This window comes from Lontra canadensis, unplaced genomic scaffold (genome assembly GCF_010015895.1).
Source record: "Lontra canadensis isolate GAN:19392208 unplaced genomic scaffold, GSC_riverotter_1.0 scaffold15, whole genome shotgun sequence".
In the NCBI taxonomy this organism is placed as follows: domain Eukaryota; kingdom Metazoa; phylum Chordata; class Mammalia; order Carnivora; family Mustelidae; genus Lontra; species Lontra canadensis.
In genome coordinates, this window is record NW_022631009.1 from 102,470 (window position 1) to 120,423 (window position 17,954).

Genomic DNA, 17,954 nt, shown 5'->3' on the forward strand with positions numbered 1-17,954 from the left:
CTCTCTCTCTCTCTCTCAAATAAATAAATAAATAAAAAAAATATTAAAAAAAAAAAAAAAAAGCTGCTTAATCTTTTGAGAACCAAGCAGGAAAATATGAATAGAGCTGCCAGTGCTTTAAAGAACAATTGTCGGGGCACCTGGGTAGCTCGGCTGGTTAAGCATCCAAGTCTGTTTCAGCTCAGGTCATGAGATCAGGCTCTGCCCTCAGCGGGGAGTCTGCTTCTCTCCCTCTGCCCCTCTCCCCACAGGTGGGTGCTCTCTCGCTCTCTGGAATAAATAGGTAAATCTTTAAAAAAACACAATTTTTAATGTGTACCAGAATGAAGACTAGTCCCATCATTATTTAATTTGTCTCATACACATTTATGGTGACTAGAACTTGAGCACTATAAATGGAAATATTATTTAACATAAACTCCTTAAATGCTTACAAATAACATCATCTTCTTTTCATTTTTAGTGTTTCATATTTTTTATTATAGGTATTGATTTCTTTACGATTTTAGATAAAATTATTTTAAACTGAAGTTATTCAGATCTGAATAGCACCTTATTATTTAAAAAGTTAAATTGTTCTTCTTCGTAGGCTCGAAAAGAAATTCTTAAGATTCACACAAGAGATTGGAATCCTAAACCACTGGACATATTTCTAGAAGAACTAGCAGAAAACTGTGTTGGTAAACATTGCTTTACGCATTAAAAGATAAAATGCATGCGTTTCAGAGATGAAACAAGTTGTAGCCTTGCATCATTATGTTTAAAGAAATACAGGTTATGTTTGTTTCTAATCTCTTATTTGTGGCATGTTTTCTTCTTAAAAAATCCTGGATATTAAATAGAGATATTTGATGAATTGGCTGTTGCAGAATTTGAAAGCCAAGTTAGACAATAATAATAATAATAACAACAGCCATCTTTTGCTCGTCACATTTCTCTAGTCATTCTGTTCGGCATTCTACGTATATTATTTCAAGACGTTCTCACATCAGTCCAGTGAAGTAGGTAGCATTATCCCTATGTAGATGTAGAAATGGCTGAGAGAGCATAAATGTTCCTCCAAAGATCATACGTGTAGTAAGTGATAAACTGGAATTTCACCCTAGTCTGTCTGATTCTAAAACTTGTTCTTGAATGCTTTGTGTATTTAGTGTTTGTACATTACACTTGCAAAAGTTGCTAGATTTGTTGACGTAATTATTACTACCCTTGTAAGTTCACTGGGTGAAAGAGAAATGTTAGCCTTATTCTAAGTATTTTTCTAGTATATTGCTAGGTGGAGTTTTAATCTTCTTTTAACCATGGTCATGCTAATAGGGTGATGATTTACATTTAAAAATTTTTTTGGTTGCCTTGGATAGGATACTGCGGTGCAGATATTAAGTCAATATGCTCTGAGGCTGCCTTATGTGCTCTGCGTCGACGCTACCCGCAGATCTATACTACTAGTGAGAAACTACAGTTGGATCTCTCGTCAATTAACATCTCCGCTAAGGACTTTGAGGTAGCCATGCAGAAGATGATACCAGCTGCCCAGAGAGCTGTGACGTCACCTGGGCAGGCACTGTCCACTATTGTGAAACCACTCCTGCAAAGCACCGTACACAAGATCTTAGAAGCTCTGCACAGAGTATTTCCACATGCAGAAGTCAAAGCAAATAAAGCACTGGACTCAGGTATGCAACTTGATTGACCGTTTAAAGTTAGCTTTCATAATCAGGAAAGCTAAATGTTTTATACACCTGAAGTGTTTCTTCACAAAAGAGCCTCTTCGGGGCGCCTGCATGACATGGTCAGTTGAGCGTCCGACTCTTGGTTGCAGCTGAGGTCCGATCTTGCCGTGGGACTTGGGATCAAGGCCTGTGTCGGGCTCTGCGCACTCAGCACGGAGTCAGCATGAGTTTCTCCCTCTGCGCCTACCCCCGCTCACACGCATGCTCTCTTTTTTTCCTCCCTCTCAAAATAAGTAAATAAATCTTTTAAAAATAATAATAAAAAGAGCCTCTTGAAAGGTATTTAGTCATGTTTTGCCTGGGTAGTTGAAGGAAATTTACTTCACAGATTGCCCTCAATTAAATCTGTTTTAAGTTTGAAATGGCATTTTTACATTTATTTATTATTCATGTCTATACAGATATTTTATATTCTTAAAAAATTTTATTATACATTTCATGTATATTGATTTGTTAATAACTAAAGCATTACATAAACATTTGCTTTGTAATCCAGAAAAGTTACTAATGCACAATTCTTTTGTTTTATAGATATTTCATGTCCTCTGCTAGAAAGTGACTTGGCATACAGTGATGATGAAGTTCCATCTGTATATGAGAATGGCCTTTCTCAAAAATCCTTAAATAAGGCAAAAGAAAATTTTAATTTTCTTCATTTGAATAGGTATATTTCCCCTGCAAATCAATGTATATAGCTTTTTTTGGTGTATAAGTTCCCTAAAACTAAAAGATGGTGATTGAATAAGAGATACTAACTGACCTTTTCTTAGTAAAAATATCAAACATTTTTATCATTACAGTTGTCACTGTAGTAGAAATTTCACTGAATAAAGTAATCCTAAATCTGTGAAGGTTAATTAATTTTCCAGAAACCATGTGAACCATGTTGTTATGGATTAACAAGCTGCATAGTCAAAAAATTTTTACCTTAAGAGAGTTAAAAATGGTAATTTGGGAGGAAAAATTTAAATTTTTGCTTTTTCTAAAATACAGCTACTTTCTTTCAGAAATGCATGTTATCAACCTATGTCTTTTCGACCGAGAATATTGATAGTGGGAGAACCAGGCTTTGGACAAGGTTCTCATTTGGCACCAGCTGTCATCCATGCTTTGGAAAAATTTGCAGTATATACATTAGACATTCCTGTTCTTTTTGGAGTCAGTGCTACATCTCCTGAAGAAACTTGTGCTCAGGTAAATTCATCGTTGCCCAGACAAATAACCTGGAAGAACAGTCTTCTAGAGACACAATCTAGAATTGCTTTACCCTTTTTGAACTGGGTTTTCTTGTCATTCTTATTTCTGCCTCCAGGTTTATGAAATAGAACTGTAGGGGCACCTGGGTGGCTCAGTGGGTTAAGCTTCTGCCTTCGGCTTGGATCATTGTCTTAGGGTCCTGAGATCAAGCCCCGCATCAGGCGTGCTCTGCTCAGCGGGGAGCCTGATTCCCTCTCTCTCTCTGCCTGCCTCTCTGCTTACTTGTGATCTGTCAAATAAATAAAATCTTTAAAAAAAAAAAAAAGAACTGTATGTAATGGCCTACTCATCAAAGCGTATGGATTTAAATCACATTTCCGCCATTTAATGTCTGTGTAACCTTAGGGAAGCTGTTAGATCTCTGCCTTGTTTTCCCCTTGTACAAACTGGAGGTAATAATAGTACCCTTGTGTGGCTGATGTGAGAATTAAGTGAATAAAGTACTTAAAACAGTAACTGCTATGTGGTGTGTACTCAGATTTTCCACTGCTTCTGTTTTTGCTATTTTCCTTTTAAAATTTTTTAAACGTAGAAGTTTTATATTTTTATATTTAACACAAGTCTTCTAGACTGATTGAGATGTTTTCTTTCTAATTGCTTGAAGCAACCCTGTTTTCCTAAAAATGAGACTTTTACAAAACATTTTAAACATAAGATTATGAGACTAGAGAAGCATTTTAAAAACTTGAGCGTTTTATATGATAATTCTAGGAAGTTAAACATTGCTCCAGACTGATAAAGCAAGCATTACTAATATACTGACTTTAACTAAATATAATTTTTTTTCCCTCTACTAGATGATTCGTGAAGCTAAGAGAACAGCACCAAGTATAGTATATGTTCCTCATATCCACTTGTGGTGGGAAATAGTTGGACCAACACTCAAAGCCACATTCACTACATTATTACAGAACATTCCTTCATTCGCTCCAGTTTTACTACTTGCAACTTCTGACAAACCCCATTCTGCTCTGCCGGAAGAGGTAATCTGAGGGGGGGATGTCACTAGACTTTGAAAAGAGACTTATTAAAAATTTATTGTAAAAATTTCAAGTTTAGGGGCACCTGGGTGGCTCAGTGGGTTAAGCCTCTGCCTTCGGCTCAGGTCATGATCTCGGGGTCCTGGGATCGAGCCCCGCATAGGGCTCTCTGCTCAGCAGGGAGCCTGTTTCCCATCTCTCTCTGCCTTCTTCTCTACCTGTTTATGATCTCTCTCTCTCTGTCAAATAAATAAAGTTTTTAAAAAAAAAATTTTTTTTCAAGTTTTCAGAGGTGAATAATTGGATATAGAAAAGTTTTTTTTATCGGAAATGTCACGTTAACTATCTGGTATATAGACTTGTTGGGCAGGATGGTATGTATGTGTGTGTATGTGTATAGTAGGGCTACATTATAAATTTTTTTCTCTTACAAAAATAGGAGTTATTTGTTGTATACTATTTTGCAATTTGCTTTATATGTGTATCTATATATAATGTATTTTTCAGGACACAGTCTCATTCCTTTTAAAAGCAACATGGCTTTTTCCATTATCTTGATAAGCTGCATAACTTTTTCCATTTTCTTGATGTACCAGAAATTATCCAGATTCCTGTTCATAGATGTTTTTGTGGTTTTTTAGTTTTTTTTCTATTGAACTGCCCAACTGGGCTACTGGGTTTTATCTTATATGGACATTACTGTGTGTATTTTTCTAGTGTCCATTCCTAAAAGTGTAATAATTATAGCTCAGTAAAGAGTATGCTCATTTAAAATTTTTGATGACACCAAATTACGGTCTTTCGAGTTTATGCCCATCTAGACAACTACCAGTGACAGAAGTTCATGCTTTTTCTGCCTGGAATACTCTTCTAGATATTTGCCTGGCATGACCCTTTATTTTTCTCAGGTGTCACCTCAGAGAGGCCTTCCCTGATCAGTTTCTCAGTTATAGTGATTAGCTCCTTTTTCTATCACTCTCTTTTCCCTTACTCTACTTTGTTTTTGTCACTGCCTGCCATTAAATATTTGTTTGCCTTTCTGTCTCCTAGCAGAATGTAAAATACATGAAGTAAGACTCCCCCCCCATCTTTCAATTATCAGAGTACATAATAGGCATATTGTAGGCTTCTATGTGTGAATAAGTTTTTCCATACCTTTGACAAAATTGGTTTGCATTTTTTTAAGACTGTGGGTAGGAAGATAAATTCATATATTTCATTAAAGAAATATTTATTGAGTACTTATTCTTTGTCAGGCATAGTTCTAGATACTGGGACTATAGCATTGAAAAATAGAGACAAAAATTTCTCTCTTCCTAGGGCTTACATTTTAATTGTAGGGGGAGAGAAAAAGAAATAAAATACTTAATATTAACGTCTTGCTATGGAGGAAAATTTAGCTAAGCGATACCAAAAGAGTGTGATGGGTCACGATGTTAAACAGTCTTAGGTAAGACCTCACTAAGAGGATGGCTTCTGAAGAAAGACCTGAAAGAGGTAAGGCAGTGAGTAACCCAGTTGGGCATCTGAGGGACAAGGGTTTCTGGCAGCAGAAAAGGAAGTGCAAAGACCCTGAAGCAGAAGTGTGCTTGGTGTGCTGGAAGAAACAGCAAGACCAGGGTGGCCAGAGCAGTGAGTGAAGAGCAGAATGAAGGAAAGGGGCTCAGGTTATCGGCGGACACGATGTTGTCCCTGTTGCCGCTCTCTAATAGGTGATTGTGAGTTATTCGGCTGAAAATTGAATAATCCAGGAAATAAACATGTGTATGTTACAGACTCAAAGGCTGCTAGTTTAGTTAATCTGATTCTGGACACTTCCTTTAGATTGGCTTCTTCGTATGGAAGTTTTAGCTTTGTTGAGACACTTTCCTCACCATTCGGTTTGTTAGCGCTGACTTCTAAAAAAATCCGCTGATTCTGAAAGATTTTCTTATCTTAAGGTCTGTTTTCCGGGTACTATATAGAACCTGTTAAATCTCTTTTCATCATGAAAACTCTTTGTATATTTGATTACTCTGTTTATTTGTATCTCCCCAATCTGACCCAGGCTTCTTCACACTAAACATTTCTTCTGTGATAGGGTATATTCCTTAGTGTCATTGATACAACAGAAATTTATTTCTCGTTCACTTAACTATACGCAGATGACTACATTCAGGTCTATCCTCCCCCGTGTAGTCAGTCCACACACTTGGGCCGGGAGAGCTTTCCCCTTTTCATCACGTGGCTTTCCAACTTGCTTTCATTCCACCTCACTTCTGCCATGCCAAGCAGCAGTCACCAGAGTCGTTCGTCCTTAGCTAGAGCGGTGAGGGTGGGCCCAGAGACTACCATGTTAGAGTAGGGACTATCTATGGCTCCCAATATCCGGAAGAATGGGGAGACCCTGTTGCCCAGAAAGCAAATTACAGGTACATTCTATTTCCAGCATAGACAGGCTTCTTCCTAATCACTGGAAGTAGAAGCTAGAATAAACAGAAGCATCATCTATGGGTAGTTAAGAATTCAAAGGCAAAGATGAGCTATAAATAAGTGTTTGAGAAAGACAGTTCAATGAATAATCATATCCATGCATCACCAACAGACTGTTGTAGAAAAGAACCAATTGCAGATAATTATGCATGAAATAACCCCCCCCACAAATAAAAAAAATTCGATGAAGCTTTTGAAAAGGAGCAAACACAGATGAAGAATCAGTTATTGAAATGGAACATCACGGGACCAGGAATTCTTATGGTGTATGATACAAAAGGATAGGGATTTGAAAAGGGAGGAAAAAAAGCTAAAATAAAGGCAGTCAGTTCGCGTCTAACACCCTTTATTGGGCATTATGAGAAGAGAAAATAAAGTAGAAGAGAAAATATTCACATACTAGAACATTTTATAGAGTTAAGGAATACCTTAAATTCAGATGTAAGAGTTTCTGTGTTCTAACTGCTGGATATTAAAAGGCCCACATCTAGATAAACTTTCAGGATTTCAGAAGTACAGAGGAAAATTTAAAAATCTACCAAGAGAGAAAATATTACTAGGAAGAACTGAAAATCAAATTGCTTCTACCTTCTCATTGGTAACACTAGCTACTAAGGAAACAAGTGAGCAATATTTATTTCCATAGTTTTGAAGGAAAATAGTTTTCTTTTCAACAAAGTTAGCATTTGAGAGAGAGAGAACAAAACTAAGATTTTTAGAGAGATAGGCTAGGGGAGAGGGAAAGAGGGAATCCTAAGTAGGCTCTGTGCCCAGCACAGAGTCTGATGCAGGACTCAAACTCACAACCCTGAGATGAGCTGAAATCAGGAGTCAAATGCCTAACCACCTGAGCCACCCAGATGCCCCAAAAGACATTTTTGAATATGTAATGCCTAGGAATCTATTACTTATAAACCCTTGACTGAAAGAATTAATTATTAAAGGATTAGAAATTTCTCTTGGATCTTTATTTTGTAGAAATAAGAAGCAGTGACCAAAGAAAACAGTAAAAGTTACTGTCACAAAATTGTGATAGAAAAAAATGTTTAAGGAATATGAAACTAAGTTGGTCTTAGTCGGAATTTGATAATGCCAGGAAGAGCATAGTAGAGGAGAATAAGGAAGTAAAAGCACATTCAGATTTTTGTGTGATATGTAGATATTAACCTTACAGTTTGCTAGAAAAAGTTTAACTTTATCTGTTAAAACTTAGAGTAATAAAAGAGTAGAAATAGAGCATATAACATCCAGGCCACCAGAAAGGGGGAAGAGATACAAATTCCAATAAATATCCCAGCAAAATAGCTAGGATCCTAAAATTCAGTGTTGAAGGAAAAAAAGTGCTTGAATTTCCAAGAAAATATTGAAAAAGCAATGAGGTTCTTGGCCCACCAAATACTAAAGCATACCTCAAAATTAGAAATTAAAATTGTGGAATTTGGGCTGGCTTAGAGAAATTAACCTAATAAAATCCATGAGACTCTTGTTTACAAAAAAGTTGAGTAAATGAATTAGCAAAAATAAAGACATTTCATAAATGATGTGGAGATAATAGGACAAAAAGCTTCATATAACATACCAGGAACATTTTCTTATACGGGAGCATGGAAGATCCTGTAAATGAGGTAATGCAAAAGCTATGAATGTAAACTTCTGTATGTCAGAGATACCCAAAACAAAGTACATAAGCATCACACAAGAAATAAACATTATTTTCCTCTAATAGTAATAATGAATAAAAGGGGGGGCACCTGGGTTGTTCAGTCAGTTAAGTGTCTGCTTTTGGCTCTGGTCTTGATCTCAGGGTCCTGGGATCGCCCCACATCGGGCTACCTGCTCGGCAGAGAGCCTGCTTCTCCCTCACGCCCTGTCCCTCCCCCAGCTTGTGTCCTCGCACTTTCTCTCTTCTCTCTCTGTCAAGTAAATAAAACCTTTGTAAAAACTACTGGAAAAGGTCAAGAGTTGTTTAGAATTTGGGGATTTTTTTTTTTTGCCTTTCTTTTGGCAGTAAAATATGCATAACATAAAATTTACCATTTTAACCATTTTTAAGTGTATAATTCAGTGACCTCAAATACATTGCATTGAGTACATTCACAATGTTGTGCAGCCATCACCACTATCTTTTCCAGAACTTTTCATCATCCCAAACAGAAACTTTATACCCATTAACCAGTTACTCCCCATTCCCTCCTTTCTTTAACCCCTAGTAACCTCTGTTATAATAAATTTCTCTCTGAATTTTTACATACCTTGTATAAGTGGAATCATATGGTATTTGACCTTTTGTGACTGGCTTATTTCACTTAGCATGTTTTCAAAATTCATCCACGTTGTAGCATGCATTACAATTCCACTCCTTCTTAAGGTTGAATAATACTCCATTTTATGTATATATCACATTTTTTATATTCATCTGGTGATGAACATTGGGATTGTCTCTGCCTCTTGCCTACTATGAATAATCCTGCTATGATCATTGGTATACAAGTATGTGTTTGAGTGGTGGGTTTTGGTGGGTTATTTGGGTTTTTTTGGTTTGTTTTTTTGGTTTGTTTGTTTTTTCTAGCTCTTCATATCTGTATACTGGATTACATGGTAATTCTATGTTTTCCACAGAGGCTGCACCATTTTAACATTCCATTAGTTCAGGGGTTCTAATTTCTCTACATCCTCACCAGCACTTGTTATTTTCTAGCCTTTACTATTTTTTTTTAATTTCTTTTTAAAGATTTCATTTTTTAGTAATTTCTACACCCATGGTAGGGCTCAAAACTCATAACCACGAGATCAAGAGCTGCATGGTCTACCAACTGAGCCAGCCAGCATATCTCACTTGGGTTGTGAAAGTGAATCAGCTGATTCAGAAAAGCCCTTCAAATTAAATATTGCCATGTCAGTTGCCACATGAATTATACGTTGGAGTCTTGAATTTTAAAGAAGATCCCATATATTTTAGTTCCTAATCTGTTGCATACGTCATTTATATGTAACTCCAGCATACATAAAAGATCTGTGTTTTAAAAACATCTCTTTCTTACACATTTCAGGTCATTAAAAATATGTGTATAGGGGCACCTGGGTGGCTCAGTGGGTTAAAGCCTCTGCCTTCAGCTCAGGTCGTGATCTCAGGGTCCTGGGATCGAGCCCCGTATCGGGCTCTCTGGTCAGCAGGGAGCCTGCTTCCCCCTTTCTCTCTGCCTGCCTCTCTGCCTACTTGTGATCTATCAAACAAATAAATAAAATCTTAAAAAAAAAAATGTGTAATAACCTACTGTTGCATTGAATGATGTTTACATAGTATTGTGTATACACATATGTAATGCATATATTTTCTCTTTTAAGGTTCAAGAATTGTTTATCCGTGATTATGGAGAAATTTTCAATGTCCAGTTACCTGGTAAAGAAGAACGAACAAAATTTTTTGAAGATCTAATTCTAAAGCAAGCTGCTAAGCCTCCTTTATCAAAGAAGAAAGCAGGTTAGTTTATCAAAGTTTGACATATAATAATTTTGAGAAAGTGGGAATAAAATATTAATGGCATCATCATCTTCTAATAACTCACACTCAAAACTTCAGTCATTAGGTTTGCTTACATGTCTCCAAGCTTCCCATTTAAGTGTACAAGGCCTTTCCTAGTGTAGTCCTAGTCCATGGAGAATTTGAGCTAGAATTCATAGTAAAGCTCCAGCCTGTCTTCCCAAGCCCATTTTTGGCACATTTGTTCTCCCCACCTTCCTCCATCTCTTTCTTCGCAAAACACTCTGTCTTTACACTACATGCAACATATTCTTGTCTTTTCGTAATTTCATTTATGCTTGCTCTCTGCCATCAATGCTTCTATCCTTCTTGCCTATCTCTGCCTAAGGAACCACTTGTCCTTCTACTATAACTCATTTTTTCCTCCTTCACTAGAGCTAGGCAAAATTAATTTTCTACCATTATGACCCATTGTACTTTTTTTCATCCTACTGATATGACATTAGTGATGTGATCATTGTCTTACCCCCTTATAGATTGTCAGTTTGTTGGGGCAGCACTCTCATATGCCTTCTTTTATCCTGAGTATTCAGTGCATGTCTGTTTAAACAAAATTAAACTTATTACATTGGAAACATACCACAATTTTTTCTTAGTTCAGAAATTAACTAGTAAAAAGCTTTTTTAATAGAATTTTCTTATGCTGGAAATAATGCATTTTCAAAGTTTTAATAGCCTCTTAAATGATCTTAAAGTGGAAAAGAGGTAATGACCTAGGAATTAACATTAAAAATTACAAATTACCAGTTGTTGCTGGAGGGAAGCTAGGGATAGAGATTATGGTAGCACTTGAGTATTTCAAATCTTCGAAATCCCGGCAGATGTAAGGAGGATAGCCCCTGAAGCCTGGCCACTGAATCATTTGTCACTCTTGTTGTGATGGGAGAGTAGTAACTAAAATCTTGCATTCGCGTGAAGTTTTGCAGGCCTTGGAGGTACTCCCTGTAGCACCACCACCTGAGCCAAGACCGCTGACAGCAGAAGAAGTGAAACGACTAGAAGAACAAGAAGAAGATACCTTTAGAGAACTGAGGATTTTCTTGAGGAATGTTACACATAGGCTTGCTATTGACAAGCGATTCCGAGTATTTACTAAACCTGTTGACCCTGATGAGGTATTGATTTAATCTTTGGCTCGAATGTGTTCTAAACTATAATGAACTAGAGAATATTTTAATTGTTTATGTGGTTCCCTGTCTGCTCTCTGAGCTTATTTTATGTAGAATATACTGAGTAGTGTCCTAACCACGTGGAGGCTTCAAAGCTATGCGTAATGCATTTTTCTTTCCTCAAAAGAGTAGTCAGTTAACTTTGTCTGCCAACCCAAACGTTCTAGACGTGATTTAAGATTGACTTAATGGTACATAATATTATTGTGACATGGTTTGGAGTGAGCTAGAGAGTGAAGCTGAAGTCTTAAGTTGACATTGAAGGATGGGTGACATTTGGATAAGGAAAGAGGAATAAGATATTACTGGAGATATAAGTGCCTAAGAACAGAAGTAAATACAAGACAAAACCAGCTTTAAATAGAGTCAAAGGTTTCATATTAAAATACATTATTGTTACTTCTTATGTATTTGTTCTCTCTCCCCTGTATTGCCTGGCAGAGCAACTAGACTCATGTTTTTTTATGTTCAGAGTTAACTTAGTGATTTGGTCATTTGCTTGAATTTTAGGTTCCTGATTATGTCACTGTGATAAAGCAACCAATGGACCTTTCATCTGTAATCAGTAAAATTGATCTCCACAAGTATCTGACTGTGAAAGACTATTTGAGTGATATTGATCTAATCTGTAGTAATGCTTTAGAATACAATCCAGATAGAGATCCTGGAGGTGAGCATTAGTGGGTTTTTTCCCCTGGGGGGGTGGAACAGGGACCGCTAACATGTAGTGAGGTGACATAAACATTTTACATTCACAGTGCCATTCAATACAACATTATTCTCACTTTACAGTTGATGAAAATGAAGTTAAAAAACTTACTCAGGGGGCACCTGGGTGACTCAGTGGGTTAAAGCCTCTGCCTTCGGCTCAGGTCATGATCTCAGGGTCCTGGGATTGAGCCCCGCATTAGGCTCTCTGCTTAGCAGGAAGCCTGCTTCCTCCTCTCTCTCTGCCTGCTGCTCTGCCTACTTGTGAGCTCTATCAAATAAGTAAATGAAATCTTTAAGAAAAAAAAAACAAACAAACTTAGGGTCACACTGCCAGGAAGTGGCAGAGGCAGAATTTGAATGCAGGTTTCTTTGACTACAGAATACCCGTATTTACAATTCCGTGGCCTACCTTCTAATGACACAAAATTGCACAACAACTTCACTTCTTTCCTTTGTTTATCAGCGCTCTTTCTCCAAGTGAAAAATAAACACTCTGCAATAAAAAAGGTTTAAAAGAATTTTCTTAGTTAAGACCACTGTGATTTTTATTACAGAAGTAATATAGGATACTTGCTAATTTTTTTTTTTAAGATTTATTTTAGAGAGAGAGAGCAGTGAGAAGGGCAGAGTCTCAAGTAGATGCTGCATGGAGCCTGATGTGGGGCTCCGTCTCGGGACCATGAGATCATGACCTGAGCCAGAACCAAGTTGGACACTTCACTGAGCCACCCTGATGCCCCAACTTGCTAATGTTTTAAAAACTAAACCCTCTAGATTTATTATGGTGATCACTTCATAATGTATATAAATGTCGAATCACTGTGTTGTACACTTGAAACTAATATAATATTGTAAGTCATCTATACTTCATAAGTCCCTCATTTCCTCTCTCCAGAGGTGGACACTGTTAAGTTTGGGAATATCTTTTTAGACCTTTTCTATACCTATACCTATTCTGTCCTCCCCTATGCAATCTATTAAAAAAATAAAACTTTTAAAGTAAGGGATTTTTAATGATTTATTTGTTCATATATATAATGATATAGTCAACTATATATTTGATATAAGCTTATTCATATCAAAAAATATTTTTCTTAAAATATTTCTTAAAATATTAAATATTGATAAGTAAATATTGAATGTATTTATACTTATTATAACTATATTAATATATAATAATATAAATTTTAAATTTTTCTAAAATATTTCTTTTTTTTAGATTTTGTTTATTTATTTGACAGAGATCACAAGTAGAGAGGCAGGCGGGGGCTGGGGGGAAGCAGGCTCCCTGCTAAGCAGAGAGCCCAATGCAGGACTCGAACCCAGGACTCTGGGATCATGACCTGAGCCGAAGGCAGAGGCTTTAACCCACTGAACCACCCAGGCGCCCCAAAATATTTCTTAGAAAATTTCTTTTTCCCAGCTTACTATTTTTGTTGTATGGATAGTGTCCTTAACACTCTCAGTGGATAATTCTTTAATAGTCCTGTTTGCTGTGTTAACTCCCTCCCTGAGTACATTGGCTTTCTGTTTTTCTAGTTGGTAGTGTTTATAAATTAGACCAATTAGCATAGGGACCTACTGAAAGTTTCTTTGACACTTGAAAAGCTCACTGTTCTGCTCCAGGGCCCCTGCCCTCACCTCCCCTAGGCTTTTCCCTACAGTTCAGGGTTCTGTAGCTTCATGCTGGGGAGCAGGCTACCAACCTGCGAACACCCCTTAATTGTAGAAAGAAGGAAGCATTTATCCTGGAGGCTGTATCATGGCAGTCATGCTGCTGCCACATCTCCTGTCCGTGTGACAATCTAAAATTACTTGAGACCAGTGGAGTGCCTGTAGCAGCGGTCAGCATCTCCTTACAGGCCTGTTAGGATGCAGTTTGCAAGGCCCCATCCCCATTGTGTCTGATTCTGTAGATGTAGGGTAGAACGTGAGAATTTACCTTTCTGACAAGTTTCCACGTGACGCTGATGCTGCCACACCTGGGGAACCAGGGCCTGTGCCTTTTTTCAGGCCCAAATGCGATGTTCGAAATCCCCTGAAGAATCCTTCTGATGTGACAGCTGTTGCTGCCAGGCTAAGCTGGGTGAGAACAGTGCAGCCTGCTGCCCTGGGAGGGAGCCGGTCCAGTTGTTCAAGCAATTTTACACTCACCCATTACCTGTCCTCGGCCTCAAAGCATGTTCGGTTCACAGTGCTTGGGCTCTTGAGTAGAGTGGCGTTCCCAGTGTTTCCTGTGTCAGGTTGCTGTTCCGTTGTCTGTTTAGTTTCTCTGTCAGTGCAGTAGCATCCAATCTTCTAAAATTCCTTGACATCTCTAGCTCAGTAATGACACCAGTAGCCTTCCTTGCTGTTTTTGTTGTCATCATGTTGTTGTATAGTCTCGCTGTTGATTGATTGTTGTTTGTTTGGGTTTGTTTTTTTTTTTTTTTTTTTTTTAATGGTATTTCAAGGGGAGCTAGATAGGACAGAGCAATAAAATCGTTCAGGTTTAGTCTGCGATATTGAATCAGATGTCCAGAACATTAGAGTAACAGTAAAAACAGAATGATACAATTGCAGTAACACAATTCATGGTAAAAGTAAAAAAGGAATTTTAGTGACTCTAATCTTAGCTCAACATGTTAAGTTTATTTTTGGTAAATTATTAAAAGTGATTTTAGAGTTGAATTCTTTATTCATTTCTCAGATCGTCTTATTAGGCATAGAGCCTGTGCTTTAAGAGATACTGCCTATGCAATAATTAAAGAAGAACTTGATGAAGACTTTGAGCAGCTTTGTGAAGAAATTCAGGAATCTAGGAAGAAGAGAGGTAGGAAAATGATGTGGCATCAGAAAAAAGATGCTTCTGATCTACTGTATTGAGTCCCTTACATTAACCCTTCAGATAATTTTGAAATCTGGACATTTGACTTGATATTCCATGTCTATTTATAAGGTTGTAGCTCCTCCAAGTATGCCCCATCTTACTATCATGTGATGCCAAAGCAAAATTCCACCTCTGCCGGTGATAAAAGATCAGATCCAGAGCAGAATGAAAAACTCAAGACAACCAGTACTCCTGTGGCTTGCAGTACTCCTGGTAAGTGCCCTCGGGTAGCGTTTCCTTAATGAAACTAGCCTTTATTTTCTGCTGATGCCATTTACTTTCTCCTTAGTTTCCTCTATTTATATCGATGCAATAAATTACCTTGATTTCGTTAATGTTAAGGCAACTTTGCAGTCTTGAAATAAATCCAGGTTTATATGATACGCCATTTGCAGTCCCAGTCACCATCACCTAGCTGCGGATTGACTGATTTGAAATTGATTTTCATTTCTATCAATTCTAGTCTATTTCCTCTTCCTCCTTATTCTTAGGGTATAACTCCAGAGGGTACTAATCCAGAGCCCATGGGTTCTCCCAAGGCCTGCCTGCCTTAGCAGGCTCTTAATTCCAGTTTCGGTTCTTTAAGCCCTGTGAATGCCCCACCTCTCCTCAGCAACTTAGACTCTCAGTTATTCATTTGTTTTTCCAGATTCTGTATCATAATTCCTCAGTGCCTTGTTAGATCTCAGATGCTTTTAAATAGAATTTTTAAAATTCTGTGTGTGTGTGTGTGTGTGTGTGTGTGTGTGTGTTGCTGGGGTTGGAACATCACGTGTTGCATGCTTGTCCATCCTGGGATAAGTGGTTTGAGATTGGTAGAGTGAGCCCTTTTATAAAATGGGAGTTGGCCGCGGAGAAAGGGCGAATGAGAAGGGCAAAGGAGCAAGAGGCCTGTACTACCAGATACTCTTGGTCAAATCAGCCTTGAGCAAGTATATATATATGGAAATTGAGCACATGGAAATGGTCTCCCTTAAAACAGTCCATCCCTAGCTGTATACCCAGCAGGACTGCATACATTATGTTCGCTGAAAGACATGTATGAGAATGTGCTTAGAACCAGTATTTATAATAGCCCCAAACTGGGACCAACCCAAATGTTCATCAACGATAGAATGGGGAAATACGGATTTATTATAGGACAGTGAGAATGACTCAAATGCGAGCACACGCAACAGTGGGTGAACCCCCCCAAACGGAATATTACAGTGTCGTTACTCTGTATCTGGCCCAGGCGGAGTGTTTCAACTTCGTTTTCTTCATCGGTGAAACAATGTTGATAATGGCAGCAAACCCAACCAGGTGAAGGTGAAATTTCAGGGGGTCGGTACTTGCATAAAGAGCTTAGAAGGGTCCCCACTACGTGGTCCTACACAAGTGTAGGCCAGTTTTAGTCTTGCCGTTCCTCCAGCTCCTTCCTCACACTCCCGCCACAGCGATTGTTGTAGTAGAGACGTCAGAGAGTTCGTATCATCGCCCTCCTTAAAGTTATTCTGGATAAAATCCACACTCCTTAGCATGACACGGTATTGCCGCATGGTATCGCCTGCCTTCTCACAGTACTTGCTACCCTTCTTGCTGTGTTCCAACCATAAAAAAACTACGGCAGTGTCTCAAATTCTCTACCTTCTTAGATCGCAGGAGGTATTTCCCACCCCCCCCCCCCAACTTGCTTACACCTTAGGAACTTGTCCAATTGTCCAATGTTCTTTTATCCTTTTTCTTCAAATTCTTTGAAGCTCAGCTGAAGAGAAAAATCCGCAAAAAGTCAAAGTGGTACTTGGGCACCATAACAAAACGAAGGAGGATTTCACAGGTGAAAGAAGAGAGCCAGAATGTCACAGACGACAAAATTGAGAGTGATACAGAGGAAAATCAAGATACAAGTGTAGACCACAATGAGACTGGAAACACAGGAGAGTCCTCTGTAGAAGAAAATGAGAAAAACCAAAATGCCTCTGAAAGCAAAATAGAATTGGGGAATAATAATTCAAGTATCTGTGGTATTGAGAACGAACTTGAAGAATCTGGGAAGACCACAGCATGCACAGAAGTGAGGAATAAAATTGTTTGCAATGGAGAGGCTTCTGGTTCTCAGATAATAGATATTTCTGATGAAAATGAAGCAAAAGGTAAGTCTTTCTCAATTAAGCAACTTACTATTTTTAATTTTAAAACATGTTTTGGGGCACCTGGGTGGCACAGTCTGCTGGGTGTCTGATTCTTGGTTTCAGCCCGAGGTGGCAATCTCAGGTTCGTGAGGTGGCTCCGCACTCGGCTCAGTCTGCTTGGGATTCTCTCTGCCTCTGCCCCTCCCGCTCATATTCTCCCTCTCTCTCTCAAATAAATACATAAATTAAAAAAAAAAAAATTCACTCAAAGTTTTTAAATGACTAATTACCATCTCAGTTTATTATTTTTCCTTGTCTTTCAGAATGCAGGTGTTAATTAGGAAAAATAGCAATTTCCTTACTTGATAACTATAGAGCTTGTAAATCACTGTCGTTAAAAGCACAAGGTGGCATCAAATAGACCTGGATTTGAGCCCTAGTCCTCTACTTAGTAACTTGTGACCTTGGACAAGGTTTTGACCAGTCACTATCGGTTTTCTCTTCTGTAAAATTTGGGTAGATAGGGGTCAGGTAATGAAATATTTTGAAACTTGAATAAAATAATCCATCTAAAGCATGTAGCAAAGTGCTTGGCTATACAGTTTTCAAAAACTGGCAGGATAGCCTCTTCTTTTTAAGCAAAATCAGCAGTTTTCTGTAGTTCTGGCTGAGTGATATAGAACAAATGTTACTCACCCCCATCATTGCTCTATTTGTATTCTAGGTTAAGTCCAAGATTATTTATATTTATTCTAATGATCCTTCCACCAAAGGTTTTCATTTAGAATTGTCTTCTGTCTGGATCTTCTTGGATCCTTAGCAGTAGATTTGTTTGGATTTTGGAAAAGTCAAACAAAAAGCAAAAAGAAGAGTAACAGTTAAAAATTTATTTTGGTCAGATGGGGTGCCTGGGTGGCTCAGTGGGTTGAAGCCTCTGCCTTCGGCTCGGGTCGTGGTCTCAGGGTCCTGGGATCGAGCCCCACGTCGGGTTCTCTGCTCAGTGGGGAGCCTGCTTTCTGCCTGCCTCTCTGCCTACTTGTGATCTCTCTCTCTGTCAAATAAATAAAATATTTAAAAAGAAAAAAATTTATTTTGGTCAGAAACAAGTATT

General features: G+C 38.0%; 1 protein-coding gene across 2 annotated transcripts in view; it reads left to right on the forward strand.

Moving 5' to 3' along the window:
- Positions 1-17,954, forward strand: part of ATAD2 (ATPase family AAA domain containing 2) — a 66,322-nt gene that overhangs the window by 44,287 nt on the left and 4,081 nt on the right. For both annotated transcript variants that reach the window (XM_032858387.1, XM_032858388.1), the window contains 11 exons: positions 590-680; positions 1,362-1,676; positions 2,265-2,397; positions 2,741-2,927; positions 3,788-3,973; positions 9,788-9,923; positions 10,902-11,098; positions 11,663-11,822; positions 14,553-14,675; positions 14,802-14,945; positions 16,472-16,864. In XM_032858387.1, coding sequence (XP_032714278.1) covers positions 590-680; positions 1,362-1,676; positions 2,265-2,397; positions 2,741-2,927; positions 3,788-3,973; positions 9,788-9,923; positions 10,902-11,098; positions 11,663-11,822; positions 14,553-14,675; positions 14,802-14,945; positions 16,472-16,864 — 2,065 coding nt within the window. The remainder of the gene's footprint in view (positions 1-589; positions 681-1,361; positions 1,677-2,264; positions 2,398-2,740; positions 2,928-3,787; positions 3,974-9,787; positions 9,924-10,901; positions 11,099-11,662; positions 11,823-14,552; positions 14,676-14,801; positions 14,946-16,471; positions 16,865-17,954) is intronic.